The 17095-nt window shown below is 48.7% G+C and overlaps 1 protein-coding gene across 16 annotated transcripts in view; it reads left to right on the top strand.

The window, feature by feature from the left end:
* Positions 1 to 17095, top strand: part of UBAP2L (ubiquitin associated protein 2 like) — a 46394-nt gene that overhangs the window by 2814 nt on the left and 26485 nt on the right. For 5 of the 16 annotated variants that reach the window (XM_074980484.1, XM_074980478.1, XM_074980483.1 and 2 more), the window contains exons 2-10: positions 2386 to 2515; positions 3563 to 3640; positions 4376 to 4486; positions 8217 to 8424; positions 8741 to 8836; positions 9357 to 9402; positions 10425 to 10534; positions 12209 to 12268; positions 15841 to 15893. In XM_074980484.1, coding sequence (XP_074836585.1) covers positions 2426 to 2515; positions 3563 to 3640; positions 4376 to 4486; positions 8217 to 8424; positions 8741 to 8836; positions 9357 to 9402; positions 10425 to 10534; positions 12209 to 12268; positions 15841 to 15893 — 852 coding nt within the window. In that variant the 5' untranslated portion in view covers positions 2386 to 2425. The remainder of the gene's footprint in view (positions 1 to 2385; positions 2516 to 3562; positions 3641 to 4375; positions 4487 to 8216; positions 8425 to 8740; positions 8837 to 9356; positions 9403 to 10424; positions 10535 to 12208; positions 12269 to 15840; positions 15894 to 17095) is intronic. The other 11 variants (XM_074980492.1, XM_074980489.1, XM_074980491.1 and 8 more) reach the window with 5 other exon arrangements.

The following is a 17095-nucleotide window of genomic DNA, read 5'->3' as shown; positions in this document are numbered from 1 at the left end:
ATCAGAACTGATATTTGCATCAGTAGCTGGTTGCTGATCTTTATACATAGTGGTTATTTAATTTACCACTGAAATTCTGCTGTGCCAGGATTGGAACTTGGCAGCCGTTAAAAACAGTGCCTAGTAACTGCATGAAGGTTTAGGTTAAGAAAGTAATAGAACCCTACCCCATTGAAACTGCAGATTAAGTTACTGCAGTATGAAATGTGTGGTGTTATTTCTTGGCCTACAGTCCTGATACCAAATTAGTTATATAGAGTAACTTTGTCTGTGAAGTACTTAGCACTGGAATACATGCACCAATGAGGACTAGAGTAATACTAGGGGAAGAATCCAGCAGGGTGTATGGGAGGATTGCTAAACTTTCTGAGATGGTAGTTTCTACAGAGCTTTAAGGAGGAGAAAAGTTCTCTTTATTGGCTCTATCCCCAAATGTTCTTACTGAGTGATGAACCCCAGAGAGGGAGCAGAGATTATCTTCTTGATGTGTTTTTTGTACAGCATGCAGGATGGTGGGTACTCCTAAGTGCTGTGGTAATGCACGTTATCCCGTTGTGGGACGGAAAAGTGAGGCAGGGTGGTGATTTGTCAGAGGGCATCAGTTTGAGCTCAAATTCTGCTGTGCTGAGTGATTTGTGTTTGCAACATTATCTGGCACTTAGTTTTTTGCCAACTTGCCCAACATGTAACACCAAGTTTTATTGTTAAATTAACTGGGAAAGATTGGAAGTTTCAGAACGTTCTGGGGAAAAAAAACCTGTGTTAATTAGTTTAGTTGCAATATGTGCCTACCCCAAGGAGGTGGACTTCGGGACCTTTTGTGGGATGTTGCAAAAGACGCGTACCTTCAAGTGAATAGCAAAAGCTGGTAAAGTCCGTCTCACTGGAGCAGCCAGATAGTTGTGCAGCTTTACAAACGTAGTACAGAGCTAACTTCAGAGGCCTCTGCTTTGTGTTCTGGGGAAAAAATCTAGTTGAATGTTCAACTAACAGTCTTAGAAGAGTTGGATTTCCCATCTGTTAGTGCTGCCTCACGCTGCTAATGCTTTTCACTCGCTCCTACCTGTCCCCAGCACACTAGTTTCCATTTCATGATCCAAAAATGATCCCTGTGAATAAAGCTTCAAATAAGACACTGATCCCTCGAACTTCTTGCTCAGGTTTCCTAGTCAAATAGCTGTCTGTGTTGGTTCTTTCTTGGGCTAGGGATGTCCAACAGGCTGCTAGTGAGGAGCCTGTTGCTCTGGAGGTCGAGCCTCGTTACCCCCAGGGTAAAGGAATAAGTTCAGTTACTTAGTTCAGAGGCTCATAAATAAAGTCCTGTTGGGTGTTTTTGACTGTACCTGTCATTCTTTATTCTTTGGTGCTCTTAAGGTATGGTGGGATTATTCTAGGTGTTACTGTCCCTGCTGGATTTGTCTTTCACTGGGGATGGAAGGATTTTCAGTTTCATTGGCATGTGATATATTCCCTGTTGAACTGAAATATGTCTGGACAGGAAATCCTGAAATGATTGTATGCCATTGCTTTGAGTGTCTCACTAGTTGCTGTGCCCGATGGCACTCCTGGATGAAGTGATTGAATCCTGTGTGGCGTTTTTGAAGGGTTTTGGAATCCCTCAGATAATGTTTATGGAACTTTTCTCCCTGGAATGTTGAACTATAGATTAAAAAATGAATATTCCTAGACTAGGGTCACAGCCCAAATAAGATGGGTTTGTGTTTGAAGGTGAGAGCTCTGTTTATTTCATACAAGCCAACTAAATCCACAAATCCATTTTCAGTATTGGAAACACCTTGCCTTGAAGAATAACTTCTGTACCTTTCTCTGGGATGAGCGAGTGAGCTTGTGAGGAGCAGAGGCTGCAAGCAGCAATAACAGAAATTCAGTTGATGGTCTTGGAGTTTTGTGCCCTTATGAAGTGTTGCTGAGAGGGAGCTTTGAGGTGCCACTAAGCCGTAGGGATGGAATGATCGGTGGTGTTTGCTAATTCATATTCCTCAGACTCTTGCATTTCAGCAGTGGCATGTAAAAAGACTGCCTCTCCCTCCCCTCCCCCCAAGGGAGAGAAGAATTTCTGCTCTTAAAACTTAGCAGAAGGCAGCATGGGCAGGAGGGAAGGGAAGGGAAGGCAATCCCATATGTGGGAACCTCCCGGGATATGTCAGTGAAGGTGTGGAATTGTATGTGTCCGATGTTGCTTCAGTAAATAAGAAAAAGGGGGTTGCCTTTTAATGATAAATCCCTAGCAATGGATTGGTTTTGCAGCATATGACCTTGTTGTTGGTGTCCCCCCCACTAAGTACTCGGAATTGTGCTGCTGCCTTTTGTTTTCAGTTTCTAACATCTGTTCTCTCATCTCTTGCACCCACCCTGCCTTTCCAGAGTTCTACCTTGTAAATACTGTTATTTGTATATACTGTAAATGATGACATCGGTGGGCACTAACCGAGCCCGGGGGAACTGGGAGCAGACACAGACACAGAGCCAGACACAGCACAAGCAGCGACCACAGGTAAGGAGGTATCTATGGAGACCAACTGGCTTGGAGGTGGAGACCTGGCACACTCAGCTGCTCCAAGCAGTTGACTAATAACTGGGCTTGGCTAACACAGGAGTAGTTAACGTTTTTCTTTTTGAGCCACAACATATTTTAAAAACTACAGGGCTGGGGGGGGGCGGGGGAACACACTCAGGGCTCCTGGTTTCAGCCACCTGTTGTGTGTAGGGGGCTTTGAGACTTTAACCCTGTGGGACTCTGGGCTTCAACTGGGAGATGGAGAGGGCCCTGCTTTAGCCAACAGGAAGGGGTGGGAGTTTAGCTGCAAGGTGGAAGGGCTCAGGGCTCCCACTTTAGAAGATGGGGGATTCAGGACTGGCTCTGGGAAGGACCTCAGGGCTTCTGCCCTGTGGGGACATTAGGGCTCAGGGCTTTGGACCTTTGGAAATGCCAGCAGTTGGAGCTTCAGCCCTGCAGTGCCAGTCCTGGCTTTAGCCCCACTGGGGTGCTGGGGCTCAGGCCTCCCTGCAGTTCTGCGAGTTTCATCCTGGTGCTTCGGCTGTGGGGCTCTGTGGCCCGCTGAAACTAGCTGACAAACTCCTAGCGGGGTGCAGATCCCCAGCTGAGAGCCATTGCTCAGCATATCTTCTAGAACAGTTTCCTCTGTGCAGAAGAGTGCTGCTGTTAGAGGTAGGTGGACAGGCTAACCAGGGGTGCTTTGGCAGTGTGATCACTGCATTAGTGTCTCCAGGTCAGAGCCAGAGCTGAAATATCTCTGTTTTTTCCTGATCGCCTCCTGCCCTATGCTTTGAGATTCCTGTTTCTGCCTACATGGAGGGATCTGTCCTGGGACGGTAGTTTATTGTGAGATTGTTGGCTGACGTGGCCCAGAAACACCATTTGATAGCATACTATTCTCTTTGCCACCTGCATCTCTCTCATCTTTGTCTCCACTTTGAGGCTGCCCACCATGTGCCTGTCTTTTCCCCACTCCTTACTGGTGTTCTCCCAGAAGCTGTAAGTGCTCTAATCCTCCTTTGTGATTGCCTGCAATCTCTCTAGGCCACTGCAGAACAGATTCGACTTGCACAGATGATTTCGGACCACAACGATGCTGACTTTGAGGAGAAGGTGAAACAAGTGAGTGTGGGGAACACAGGGAGAACAGTGTTTCTGGCTGGCCTGGGAATAAAGAGCTCTGTTTGAAGGAGCTGAAGTGCCATCTGTGTTGAACTTGTCCTCCACCAGCTCGGAAATAAGCCTGGACAGGCACAGGCTGTCATGCTAGTGATGGGATGCTGAGGGAGAGCAGGCCTTGGGGCAGCTAACTGAGATCCTTTTGCCAGGCCGGGTGGCGGCCTGACCTCCAGGTTTGTCATCTTCCCATGTTAGAGCTCTGCAGGGGGGCAGACGTTGGAAGAGCTGCTTTTGTGACAGTAAGCTGCATTTGTTGTAGGTGTACACGAAAGCATTTGTGTCCTACACGTGAACTTGTGAGGTGGTGCTGATATCAGCCTGTCAGTGCTCTGCAGCCCTCTCACCCCTTTATTGTGAAGGCTGCTGGCCAACCCTGGGAGTCCCTTTGGGCTTTTCAAGGCTCTGACTCCACATTGACGGGTGAGAGGGAACTGTAGGATTTCTGAGACATGGGATTACTCTCACTCCTGTGTCTCTGGCCACCTAGTCTACATTTGGGACGCAGTTAAATTGAGGGCCAGCGAGGGACATCCATGCACAAACACTTCTTGGTAGCTCTTCTCTTCCGCAGTTGTAAGCTTTCTCTCCTCTCCAGCCCAAGGCATTTCTGAGCTCTGAGGAGGTGTCAGTCCTGTTTGGATTTGGAATGAGCTGATTGTGTTGTCTTCTTCCCCACAGCTGATTGATATCACGGGCAAGAACCAAGATGAATGTGTGATTGCTCTGCACGACTGCAATGGGGATGTCAACAGAGCCATCAATGTGCTGCTGGAGGGGAATCCAGATACGGTAGGACTGGCTCCTTCAGCTTTGATTAGCAAAAAGGTAGTTCTGTGAAGCCTGGTTGGAGCCAGTGTCACACAGGTAAAACAACTGCTTGTGTATGAAGAGTGCACAGGATGGGTTAGCTTGTAAAGCAGCAGTGTCCAGTAGGAATGCGAAGATTGCCACACTTGTGGTGGTCATCTTTCCGTAGTTGCCACATTCTCCCCCCAGTGAATGCCCCCCTGCGCCAGGCACACTCCCCAGCCCCCCCGTCCTCATTCAGTGCTGGAGCTGCCGCAAGCTTCTCTCGCCAAGTGGTGGGGCACATGCAAGGGCTGGGCAGATGGCACTCCCCACGTGCGACTCTTGGGGGGGAGCGGCATTTAAAGGCTCCAAGGGCTGCGTGTAGTTTGAGAGCTGTATTCGCCACAATATGGCGTCCTGTTTGCCACAGGATGAGTGGCAAACGTATTGTACATCTCTGTTGTTGAGGGCTGGCTGTACAGGGTGAGTCAGAAGGCCCTGATAGTTGAGTGCAGCATGTCTTTACCAGGGAGCCAACTCCTGGCTGGTTTGGCAGCCTCTGCTGTGTGCGTGTTCAATGGTACAGACACCTGGCAGGCTGAGAGGGAGCAAGTGAATAGCCCAGTAAACCTCCGTTTCTGTGCCTCCTGAACTTTAACATCTTCGGTGCTGGATTTTTACCCGGATCTTGGCGCAGGCCTCCCTCTCGGCTGACACGTTTGCTATTGCACGGGGTGCCCTTACTCTGTGGCATGCCAGGGGCCAGCGCAGCTAGGTGCACTGTGTCCTGCCGGTTATACCTAACTCGCTGGTACATGTGAGTGCCCACATTCACTCGTACTTAGTCCTCAGAATGACTCTCTTGGTGGACATCTGCCTAAGGGAAGCTTCCTGGGTAGTGCCGCAGAGTGGCCATGACCCATATAGGCTACGTCTACACGTGCCCCAAACTTTGAAATGGCCACGCAAATGGCCATTTCGAAGTTTACTAATGACGCGCTGAAATGCATATTCAGTGCTTCATTAGCATGCCGGCAGCAGCAGTGCTTCAAAATTGACGGGGCTCCTTTTCGAAAGGACCCCGTCTACTTCGAAGTGCCCTTATTCAATAAGGGGACTTCGAAGTAGGCGGGGTCCTTTCGAAAAGGAGCCCTGTCTGGATGCGCCGCGCGGCGGCGAGGCGCATCAATTTCCAAGCGCCGCGGCCGCCCGCATGCTAACGAAGCGCTGAATATGCATTTCAGCGCTTCATTAGTAAACTTCGAAATGGCCATTTGTGTGGCCATTTCAAAGTTTGGGGCACGTGTAGACACGGCCATACAGTTCTGTACGGCTTATGAGTTCGCTGTCAGTGGATGTCTGCAAAGCTGTCAGGCCCTTCCAAACCACAGCTCAGGGTCAGATTTTTGCCTATCTGGGTACAGTGGGGGCACTGCTGGTATTGAAAAGCGGATGTTAACCAAAGTTGTGAACTCTGCTGGGTTTGAGACTCACTTTAGTGTGGTGCATTATCTGGGTTTTTTTAGTTACAAGTAAAAAGGAAGATGCTCTAATTACCGAACTCTGTCCTTGCCATCTGTGTCCTGCATAACCTTTCTTCTTCCAACCAGTGAATTTCCCCCACGCTCAGTTACATACTGAGCACTGTGCTGCTTCCCTGCCTTCACTGAACTACACTCCAAAGCATGCAAAAACCTGCTGTGGCTTCACTATGCACCCCTTTTAAAGAGGAGCTCATTGGATTGAGGGAAATCTCAGTTGTGATTCTGTTTTTCTTTCAGAAACCTGGCCGGGGTTCCAGTCATAAAACTGACCTACCATTAAAACCCTAGCAGCTTAATTTCCTAAGTGAACAAATTGCTCATGAAGATAAATGTTGCAAGTTACCTTTAGCTGGGCAGCTTCAGCACTCAGCATGTGCTGTGTTAGACATGGTCAGTGGAGTGATTTTTGCAAAGGTGGGACCAGCTTTGGCAAAGTAAAACCCTTCCAGTGCCAGACACTTCTTCTTTAGTCTTCAGTGACGTAGGGAGCTTGCAGGTTGCCACCTGCAGCAGTCTGCATCTCCACTGTAATAGGTGCAGCTTTCTGAGCTGCTTCTGGTCAGAGTTCACCTTCTGCTGAACAGTTTGTTAGGGTGTTGCACCATTGGTACTACAGTAAACTCTTTCATATCCGGCAGCCCCAGGACCGAGATGTTGCTGGATAGCCAAATATTCTGGTTAATAGAGAGTTATACCTAGCCATGCATAACAGAGAAACATAAGAAAAGCAAGATATTAAGAAAGAACAAAAATGTATGAAGAGTACTTGATTTACCAACAACAGTAGTATTGTACACTGTAAATTTACTGTATTTCCTGTACCTATATTTATTTACTTTTACTATACTGTACTTATGGAAAATGTAACTAACATTTGCTTATGGTTAAAATGCCAGTTATTTGAGAGTGCTGGATGATAGAATGCCAGATGTGGAAGAGTTTACTGTAAAAGTCTCAAAGATGCCTTAAGGCACTTGTTTACCAGAGTAACATTGGATCGAACTGGATAGTAGTTCTGATTTCTTTAAAATACTTGTGCTGTACAAAGTAAATATTACCCTGACTTCCTTCCGAGTCGGTCACTGTAGTTTGAGGACAGTTTGTGCTAAAAGCTTTTTTGCCACTCTGTCTGTGTGTTGCTGTCTGAGGTCAGCTCTTCATTAGTAAGCAAAGCATGTTTTCAGGTGTTTGTCTGTGATATGTGACTCCTGTTAAGTGTGCTAACAGTGGACTGCGTTGGTTCAGTATGACTGTGGAACTCTCTTCATCCTGACGTGAAATGAAAACTGCCATGGGTGTTGGCGATGAGGTGGTGGTGGGTTGGTTTATAATTCCACTCAGGAGGACTTGAACTTTCCTGTTTGTGAGGGTTTTGACGTCTTTCTCAGTGCTCTTCTCCCTGGAACCAGAGCAGAGCAGAGATGCCTGATGATGAGGGGAAGAGCAGGCACCCTGGGATGTTCCTGCATTGCAGGTGTTACGTTCTGTGGACAAATATGGGTGGGAGGAGCTAAGCAAGCAACACCTTTTAGGGTCGTCTTGCCAGAAAAGAGGCAGTTCTTCTCTCCTTGTAAGGCCTAAAAAGTTAAGTTACAAACGGTTGCGATAAGTGTTTTTCTAGCCACGCTTTGTCTTCTCTGGCAGGAGTGGTCTAGTGCAAATCTGGGCCTGAGAGCCCTGTGTAATAAACTGAGCCATTGCTGGACCTTGAAAAAGGTTTCTGTTGCTATTCAGGACTCATTTCCTGTCCCTTAAAGGAAGACAAGTAATCACCCTGTCTGGTGGGCTGGACTGGAGGGTTCTGAGTGAGACCAGTTAGATTGTTGCACATGTGACATGACTACAGAGAGAGAGTGGTTCTTTCCACAGTTCCACTATTATAAGAACCAGCGCAGCTCAAGCCATTGACTGGCCTCTGAGATGGGCTGAAACCAAACCCCTGCAGGGTGATGCATTCCTCTGCCCTATAAAACTGGCTGTAAGTCAGCCAGGAGCTGGTCAGCTCCTATGTTGGAGAGGAAGTCGAAGTGGCTGCGATGTGAAGCTTTGGATGAGTGTCTGTTGGGTTTTATTGGAGTTGTTTTCTGTCTTCTCTTGTTATATTCTTCTCAGGATGTTAAATTATACATATAGCTGCATCCAGTATTGATCAAATGATGAATTTTTCTCCCTCTGCTAAACTTCAGCATTCCTGGGAAATGGTTGGGAAGAAGAAAGGTGTCTCGGGGCAGAAGGACAGTGGGCAGACAGAACCCAGCGAAGAAGGCAAAGAGAACCGGGACAGGGATCGGGATTACAGCCGGCGACGTGGCGGGCCCCTGAGACGAGGCCGAGGCAGCAGCCGTGGAAGAGAGTGTATGAGCCTGCCCTTTAATAGCACCTGTAACTATCATGGTACATGGCAGGCACTTAAAGCGTTGTGCTCACTTTAGCATAAAAGCTCATAAGTCTAGAAAAATTACTATAAAATATTGCGCGTGTGCAGAGTCCCAGCTGATGCCCTGGCCTTTTGGCATCCGAGTCCATGCGTGATGGATTCACCCCATAGCTGCCAAATGGCAATAACAGGAGCAAAACATGGTGCTGTGGCGTCTAGCTGTGTGCCTGTTTCCCCATGTGTCAACTGCCCCACTTCGGGTGCTGCCGGTTCTCCTTCCTGGAGCCCAGAACAAGGTTAGAAGTTGTCCTTGTGTCCTCCTCTTTCTTTCAGTTCGGGGCCAGGAGAACGGGCTGGATGGTGGAAAGAGTGGAGGATCCTCAGGTCGAGGCACGGAGCGAGGGAGACGGGGGCGTGGACGAGGCAGAGGTACACAAAGGAGGGAGGAGGGGTTTGCTGGTGGGGTCAGGGTAGCTATTGCCCCTTGACTTAAAAAAGCTCTTTTTACAAAGTGGGGTTCTGAGGTGGTGAATAGAAATCACAGGCAGTAAATATTTTTCATCTCTCTTCTTGTGTTAATGTTTGGCATCTACATGTTGCTTTGTACCTGGTAAGCTCCTGAGAGCCATTAACTAGTTCTTGCACCCTCCCCAGGCTTAGTTAATAATTACCTCTTTGATAGGTGGCTGTTGTGTGAGTACAGACATAGCCTTGGTGAGCTGCAGATTTCTGCCTTTCCTATTATACCGCTGACATGTAATTTGCATACATGTGAAGGAGCAGTCTGAAATCTTGTCAGAGCAGGAAGATGCTGGGTGTTGTCATATATGCCGGGCACCTGAAATTCCACATAACGTTAAACTCTGACTTCCTAGCGACACATGCAAAGCTGTGAGCCTCTCTGTTTGAGGCAGGACTACACTGGTGTGTGTGTGTGTGTGTCTTACAGGTGGCTCTGGAAGGCGGGGGGGAAGATTTTCTGCCCAGGGCATGGGGTAAGTTTTATTGAATACAAAAATTGCAAGAATGATTTGTGAGTGTCTGCACTGGGATGGGCAGGGGCAGCATAAGTCTTATGTAACTGGTGGGTTCTGTTATTCCTTGTTGGTTTATATCTCGGGGTGGGCAAAATATGGCCCGTGGGTCAGATCCAGCCTGCCAAATATTTGGATCCGGTCTGCCACAGCCCAGCAGGACCCTTGAGCAGGCTCCCTGTTGGTCATGGCCCCACACACCACTCAGCTGGTTGCTGGGGCCACTGTGTGTGTCTTTGTGGCACGCCCCTTGAGGGCAGGGAGGTCCTGGTGCACTGCCCCTGTCCCCAGCACAATCTTTGCAGCCCCCATTGGCCAGAAATCAGCCAATAGGAGCTGCAGGGGCAGTGTCTGTGGGCATGTGCAGGCTGCACGTGGAGACCCACTGCCCCCTTCTCTTTAAGGGGTGCACTGCACAGAAAGACACATGCTGCAGCCAGGGAGCCTGTCTGAGGATCCTGCTGGGCCGTTGGCCAGGAGCAGCCTATGGTAAGCACCTCCCAGCCAAAACCTGTACCTGGCATCCCACCCCCTCCTGCACCCCAGGTCAGAAACCCACCTTTAACCCAGATCATAAACTTTTTCCTGCATCCCCTCTTACTCCTCTCCCCTCCCCTCGGTCAGAATCCTCTTCTTCACCCAGACTTCCTCCCAGACCCACACCCTCTCCTGCACCCCGACCCACTATCCTGAGCTCCATTCTGCACCCAGTGTCTACGCCAGACCCTGCACCTTCTCCATTAATATCATAGAGAAGTGTGGTCTCTGACCACCCAGCAAAATCTGTTGCCAACCCCAGTCTACCTGTTCTGTTGCAGCAGCTGTATGATACGGAGTGGCATTTAGAATGGCTAAGAGAGTGGTAGGTTTATCTTAGAGTGGACAGGGCCTGTTAGAAATTGTTTAGCTGTTCAAATGTCATTGAGTTTCATTATCAGCAGTTAGAAGGAAGTTTAAACTTTCTTCCCCCATCTGTGTTCCAGAACTTTCAACCCGGCTGATTATGCAGAGCCAGCCAGCACAGAGGAGAGCTATGGGAATAACAACAGCGCATGGAACAGTACCAGTAGCTTTGAGCCCGACGATGGGACAAGTGAGTGACTGCTGTGCTTTCTCCTATTACCACCTGCTGGTTAGATCACAGACGGACTTCCTCCAAGTCCCCTTCCCGCACTCATAGGGAATGGGTTAGGCATTCAGCCAGCTGTGTTCCTGGCACCAATGCCATTCTTCCTGCAAGTGTCCCTTGGGTGTGTGGTAGGGTTCCCTGTTATCTGTGGAAGTGCGACAGCTGCACAGTTGGATCTAGCGTGGCAGGTATAGACACCTGAGTGGTGAAGTGCCCCGGGGTGAGCTGGTGAAGGTGCTCCCTGAAGGGAACTGGCACACTTGCCTCTGGCTGCTTTCTGGTATAGGGACTGCTCACCTGCTGGCACAGAGGACATTACGTGACCCAGAAGGGGGAGCATCCTCCTGAGCCAGGTTTGAGTTCACACGTCCATTTTCTCTGTATTCCGGTGTGGAGAGTGCTCTGCGTCCTGCCCCAGGTTAGTGGCAAGAGGAGCTCTTAATGCGGAAAGCTGCCTCTGGAGAGTCTCTGCCCTGGCTTCCCAGGAACTCCTCTTCTCTTGCTGCTGCCCCTTTCCTGTGCTGGGAAGATGGGGTGTTTTGGTTTTCATATAAACCCTGGGGGTGGTGTGTGAGAGTCAAGCAGAAGCAAGTTTTGCCATGTAACCACAGACGTGGTCTCGGGGGGACACGCCGAGTAAAGCGTTTACAAGAGCTCTCTGCTTAGAGGGGTGGTTTTCTTGCAGAGCAGCATCTTGCACCACAGAGGGGTCAGAACTTCTGCACTTTTCATTTCTCTCCCTGTCGCTGCTCAAGTGAGCTCGACGCTCGAGTTAGAAAGAGCTGTGGCCCCCCCAGAATTCTAAAACAGAGGATTCTGACGCTGTCCTTTTGTCTGCCTGCAGCAGCCCTGGCAGTCGAGTTTTATTCTCCTTCCAAAATGCCTGCCAAAGTCCCTTCCTTGTTAGGGTCCATTGAGTATGGTCCATCTACATAAGAGGTTAATGTAGTAATTATGCTGTGGTTAAAATTATCTAGCAAATGCATTTTTGACTCCCTTTCCAAGCTGCCCATTAAATGGATTGTTGCCCCTTCGCAGAGTGCAGGTCTCATTTTGTTCCTCTTCAGAAGACAGGATTAGCCTATTTTTAAAACTCACTTTTTGGTCACAGCTTCTCAGCAGATGGTAGCTCCTGTCACTGGGTCTGAAACATGGTAGCCATTCAGTCTGGACTTTCCAAGGGCTGGATAATAATCCATGCCTGTGGGGCAATGGGTGTCTTTGTTTGCACTGTGCCTGAGAAAAGAAGTGGATAGAAACACATCACTTTGACCTGTTGCGAGATCATAGCTTTCTTTTCCAAGTAGATTCTTGTGTGTGCATCTGAGCCAGCACTCTAAGTAAAATGCAACGGTTGTTAGTAACTGTGCAGGGAGAGAGTAGGCCTCGCTCCACGTGGAAGGCTCCAAGTTTGCTTCCGCTCTAGAAATGCGTCCATGGTGTACATTCATGATAAAATCTGTACAAACATGTCATGCATGATCATTTTATGTTTCCATTTTAGCAGCCTTGAGTATCTCTTTAATTTTAACAATATCCACAGGTACAATGCGACTGGTGTACGTGGGGGCAATTAAACTTTTACGTGAGCCAAAATTTCACTGGTGGTTTTTCTTTTTCTTTTCTTTTTTGTTTCAGGACTTGATTTCATTGGGGGTGAGGGCTCAAATTATCCCCGAACATTTGACACTGCTCCTGGTATGATACATCCAGGCGCACTGATGGCCCCGGATACCTTTACCTTATAGCTTATTTTCCAAACTGAAATATCTGTGGATATGTCATTTGTCTTGCGCTTCTGTTGCTCATTGTAACGAATGTTTGTTTGTTCTGACTGTGCTTTTGCTAATCCTGATACCTTAAAAATAAATAGGGAAGGGTTGTGTCTAAAGGCACGCGGATTATGTAAATTTGGGGTTCAGCATCTGCTTGTCTGCACCCACAGCACCACCACCTTGATGGCCCTGACAACACACCATCCAACCCAGTACAAGGAAGTGCTAGGCAGCACCAGCTCCTTACAGGCCAAAAGTTCTGACTTGGCTTGCTCCTGGTGCTGCACATACCCCAAGTCTCCCGCTCAGTGACTGCAGCACTGTGCTTGCTGCCCTGCGGAATAAGTTCCAGCAGAGGGTTCAGCTTGCTGCGGTAAGAGTTCTTAGTCCTGCAAGGCTGTGTCACTGCTGCTTACGGCCGCTTCTTGGTAAGCAAAGCATCAATTAGTTGCTTCTCTGGCATTCAGCCAATGTGCAGCTTCTCTCCTTCCTATGCACAGATTTGAGATTCCTTTCACACTTGATACCTCAGCTATTTAGGGCATTATCACTTGGCTTTCTGCTGGTGGGATCTTTTACCGTTATGCACTTTAAAACCTGCAGGGGTCATTAGATCATCTAATCTGAGCTCCTGTGCAGCACAAGCCCAAGAATCCTTGCAGTGAGCCCCATAGCTTGCTTGACTATCTTCCAGTCTCCGTCTGAATACAGTGCTTTTCTATGGAAAGTTAATCCATGGGGAAAACTGGGACTTGAAAGCATTTTTATCATGCCCCCCTGGATAAGGCTCCTGTGGGGGTTGAGATGCAGGATTTCCACTACCTATTTTTGCAGGCCTTGAGGAGTTCATCCTGCTTTTAACCTGCAATTCAGCCTACCTATCCCTTTCGCCTGCAGTTGCCTGTTCCTTTGATCAACCTACAGCTCTGAGCCAAGACCTCCAGCAATGCTTGTGGGAGCAGTGGGTAACACAAGCTGTTAGGTGCTGGTGTTCTGCCGTTCACTGCTGCCCCTGGATTTACATCCCAGAACCTGGAGCAGTTCTAGTTCAGTTGCACTTCCCTGAATTAGGTCAGCAAATATGCAGCCGACAACTTGTGGCACCTGCAGGCTTCCTGGTCACTTAAGAAGCAGCAGGCTGGGACGTCGCGTTGGAGGGATGCCGTGCTTCTCCCCACTCCTGAAAAGAAATGGGGACGTCAGCAGTTCTCTCTCTCCAAACCTGGTGTGGGTACATCAGGGCCCCATGCTGTCCCAAGGAGATGGCTAGCTGCTGTTACTGAAGCAGCTCTTGGTCCAGGAAGTCACCAGAGTTGCTCCCTGCTACAAACTGGCTCAGTTACTGAATCTCTGCTGCCTTGAAAACGGATATTGTTCCTCCCAGCAGACTCCTGAGCGATAGGAGTGGCTGCCCTGGAGGAGATTCCCTCACAAAGGGGGGCAGGGCAGGACCGGACACACAATCGCCCGTCTGTCTGAATACGATAGTTGATGCTCTCTTGAGTCAGAGTGCTGGACTTGCTGGAGATAAGCTTGCTCTGCCATGAACTCAGTGGGATGCTTGGTTTATTTGCGGCATGCTGGCTAGTAAACCGTATTTCTTTCTGGTGAGCATCTTGGCTAGAAAGTGTGTCTTTGCATGCCCTTCTCCTGTCTCCATGTGTGAGAAATCTCCAACAGGGCAGGACTGGAAGGCTGACTCCTGCAGCCTGCTAGGGAGTTGTGTTGGAATGTAGGGAACCCCTTTCTCATAAGCTCATCCCTCCTTTCCCTCTGTTCTTGCTCTTATTCCCAAAGCTGATCTGAGAGGGAAATTTAAAATGGGGTCCTGGGGTGTGTTGCTCAACACAGATAGTTTCCTGCTTTCTGCCGGTTGCAGACAGATTGAGTTACTGAGACCTTCCAGTTCCTCTGCCTGGGTAGGAAGCCCAATTTGTGAGGGTTCTCTAGCCCCTGATGGTCTGGAAAGGAGCCTTCACACTGCTGCAGGAGAGCAATGAAGCAGATGAGAAGTGGGGAAAACTGGCTTTTACCCTTCCCCACCCCCTATAAGGATAGCATATGTTCTTCCCTGCCTCACTGATGCCATCCTAGCTGGGGGGGCGGAATTCCGCACATGTGAGGTGTCCTGGAGCTGCCAAGACCAGAGCTGTATTATTGTTTTGATCCTAAATAGAATAAAATACTTAAAGATTTGAATTGACTCAGTTTGTCAGGCAAAATAAACAGTAGTTTCTGCTGGTGATTTGCTTCCTTGGTGCCCTCCAGCAGCTGTATCTCTGGAACTGAAATAATAGACTATAAGGAAATTTTCCTTGTCCTACAGCTCCATTTCCCTGCTCCAAAAAAAAAAAATCTGGGAGAGTTCTGACTTGCCTTTAGGTACAGGAGGCTAAAATGTTCCACTTTTGCATGTTTTAAAAAGCTTGTCAGCTGATTAAGGTGGTGGTGGTGGTGGTGGTATGGGCAGAATGTCTCCTAGCCTTGTTAATGTCTGTAGAATTAACACTGTTGGTTGTGTGGCTCTTTTGTTAGTCTGGTTCATGTGGGTGAAAATTACCTGCTACAAAGTGGCAGGCTGCTTTTTTGTGCCCTGATTTTCTGTTGTGATGTGCCCCCACTCTCCTCCTGCCCTAGGATCTCAAATTTGTTTCCCGTGGACTGTGAAGTGAGCACACCACACCCTGAACACTCGGCTCAAACTGAGGGGATGTGGGGAAGGGATTCAGAACTGTCGGTCACGTTAAACCAATTTTTAAATATGTTAATTTCTTTAGCTTTACAAATCAAACCTTGGCGCATTGGAACAGACATGAGACTCTCTTCACTGTAGTGTTGTATTTGTTCACCTTTGTGTTTGTCTGAAATGGGACGGAAAATTCATGAATCACTCTGGATTCCTCAACGATCTCGCTTTCAGGGCCGTGCACTAGGGCAGAGTGCTTCATGTTGGGTTTTCAGTGCTTCAGGGAAATGTTCTCATTGACACAAAAATAAACTCAGACAAACGTTTTGGTTCTTGGGTCTTTTAGAAGCTTGTTTACAAAACTGAAACTTGGGGTCTCAGCAGGACACCGTCACTCCATCTGATTGCTAGTGGTGTGGTGATGCCCCACGAGCAAGTTGGACCTTGGTGCCACCTCTTGCAGAAGGCACTCTGGAGGTGGTGCTTTTGGTTTCTGCTGAGGTCGGTGTGGCTGGTTCTGGGTGTAGCTATTGTCAGGAGAGGGGGAAGCAGGAAAATTGATGGCTCTGAGCAAAGGGGCTGGGAAAGAAACCAGGGAGCTCCTGGCTAAACCCCAAATCCTGCATTTCTGCTTTGGTGCTGGTGTGTGTGCGTGTGTGTGCACAGCCTTTCTTAGCCTCTCGCCTGTGCTGTGTTGCTGAGTAAGAACTCACCCAGCTGCCTGCTCTGCGCCTGCACCACTTTTCTGATGTTTGTAAGACACAGGACTACGATGTCCAGGCATGTCCCAAACTCTCGCTTTCTTTTAGGTGCATGGAGGACAGCGACGGAGGAATGGGGCACAGAGGACTGGAATGAAGATGTAGGTACTCTCGCTTCCCTCCCTGTGCTAGAAGGGGGCCAAATCCTGCTAGCTGAGAACTGTAGAGAGAGCCCCAAACTGGACTCCTTGGTCCAGGACCTGCCTTGCATGACTCAAGTGGATTCAATTTTGCTACTACTGAATTCTATGGAAAGCTAAGACTGTGAATTTGCAGCTTAACAGCTGGGCCCCTGTGCATCTGTACTAGCTGGGCTGGGGCGGGCGCTTGTGTGCAGGATGGGAAGTACCTTGGCATGTCTGTATAGCCCCTTTTTCCAGGAGCTCGGAGCGCTTCCTTCTGTGTTAATCTCTGGCTTGTTTCACTTCCATCACGCTGCTGTCTGTATTCTGTGTCCAGCTCCACTGCTTGAGAGGGAACCTGGGTCTTTAAGGTTCTCCCGAGTTGGTCCCGCTCAGCTGCCATTTAAAGCAAGGGGCAGTTGTGCCATCATCTTCAGTGGCTGCAGAACTGAGGGCTTTATTGTACGTTTTGTCGCTTCCTTCCAGCTGGGCAGCTAGAGTTCACAGCAAAGGAAAATGCATTTGTTCAAGTGCTGTCCAAAGGAGGTGGTAGCGCTGTGTATGGAAATGCAGGCAGCTGGATCTGCTCCTGTGCTGGCTGGGCCTATCAGGTCTCTGCTTGAAGATAGTCTGGGCACCCTGGCTTGTGCTGCATGGAGGCCCTTGGCATGTAGATCAAATGTGCTAGCCTGGGGTGGTTTTCTGTGACACTTTTTCCATTACTTCCAGAGGTGCTTGCAACAGTTCTTGGGTTTCTCTTTCTTGGGGGGTAGAAGGTGTTTGTATATAACGTGGTCCACTGTAAACTGTGGCAGCTGCTCCAAAACTTCCCACTAGTCATTCACCCATCCCAAGTACTACTTTCAATCTGGACAAACATCCCTGGGTCCACAGACAGCCCCTTTGCTGGGGTTAGTCCTGTTCAGCAGAACACTTCAGCTTCTCTGACATGAGTGAAATGCAAGTGCTTGCCTAGGTGTTCTGCTGATAGCCAAACTTCCTGCAGAGCCTTGGGTCCTGGGCCCAGATATCCTCCTCTTGGCTCTGGGAACTGAGGCTCAACTTTCCGATTAGATCTGAAGTTCTTTGTTACCTTGTCCTTCAAGGTATTTCGTCGTCCTTGTCAGGGAGAGTTTTGAGTCAGTGCTGCACTTCCTTAGTTTCCAGATGCCCATTTTCCT

Source organism: Carettochelys insculpta, chromosome 30, assembly GCF_033958435.1.
Source record: "Carettochelys insculpta isolate YL-2023 chromosome 30, ASM3395843v1, whole genome shotgun sequence".
Lineage (NCBI taxonomy): Eukaryota > Metazoa > Chordata > Testudines > Carettochelyidae > Carettochelys > Carettochelys insculpta.
The sequence above is the reverse complement of the archived record's forward strand: the minus strand, read 5'-3'. Positions and strand labels throughout refer to the sequence as shown.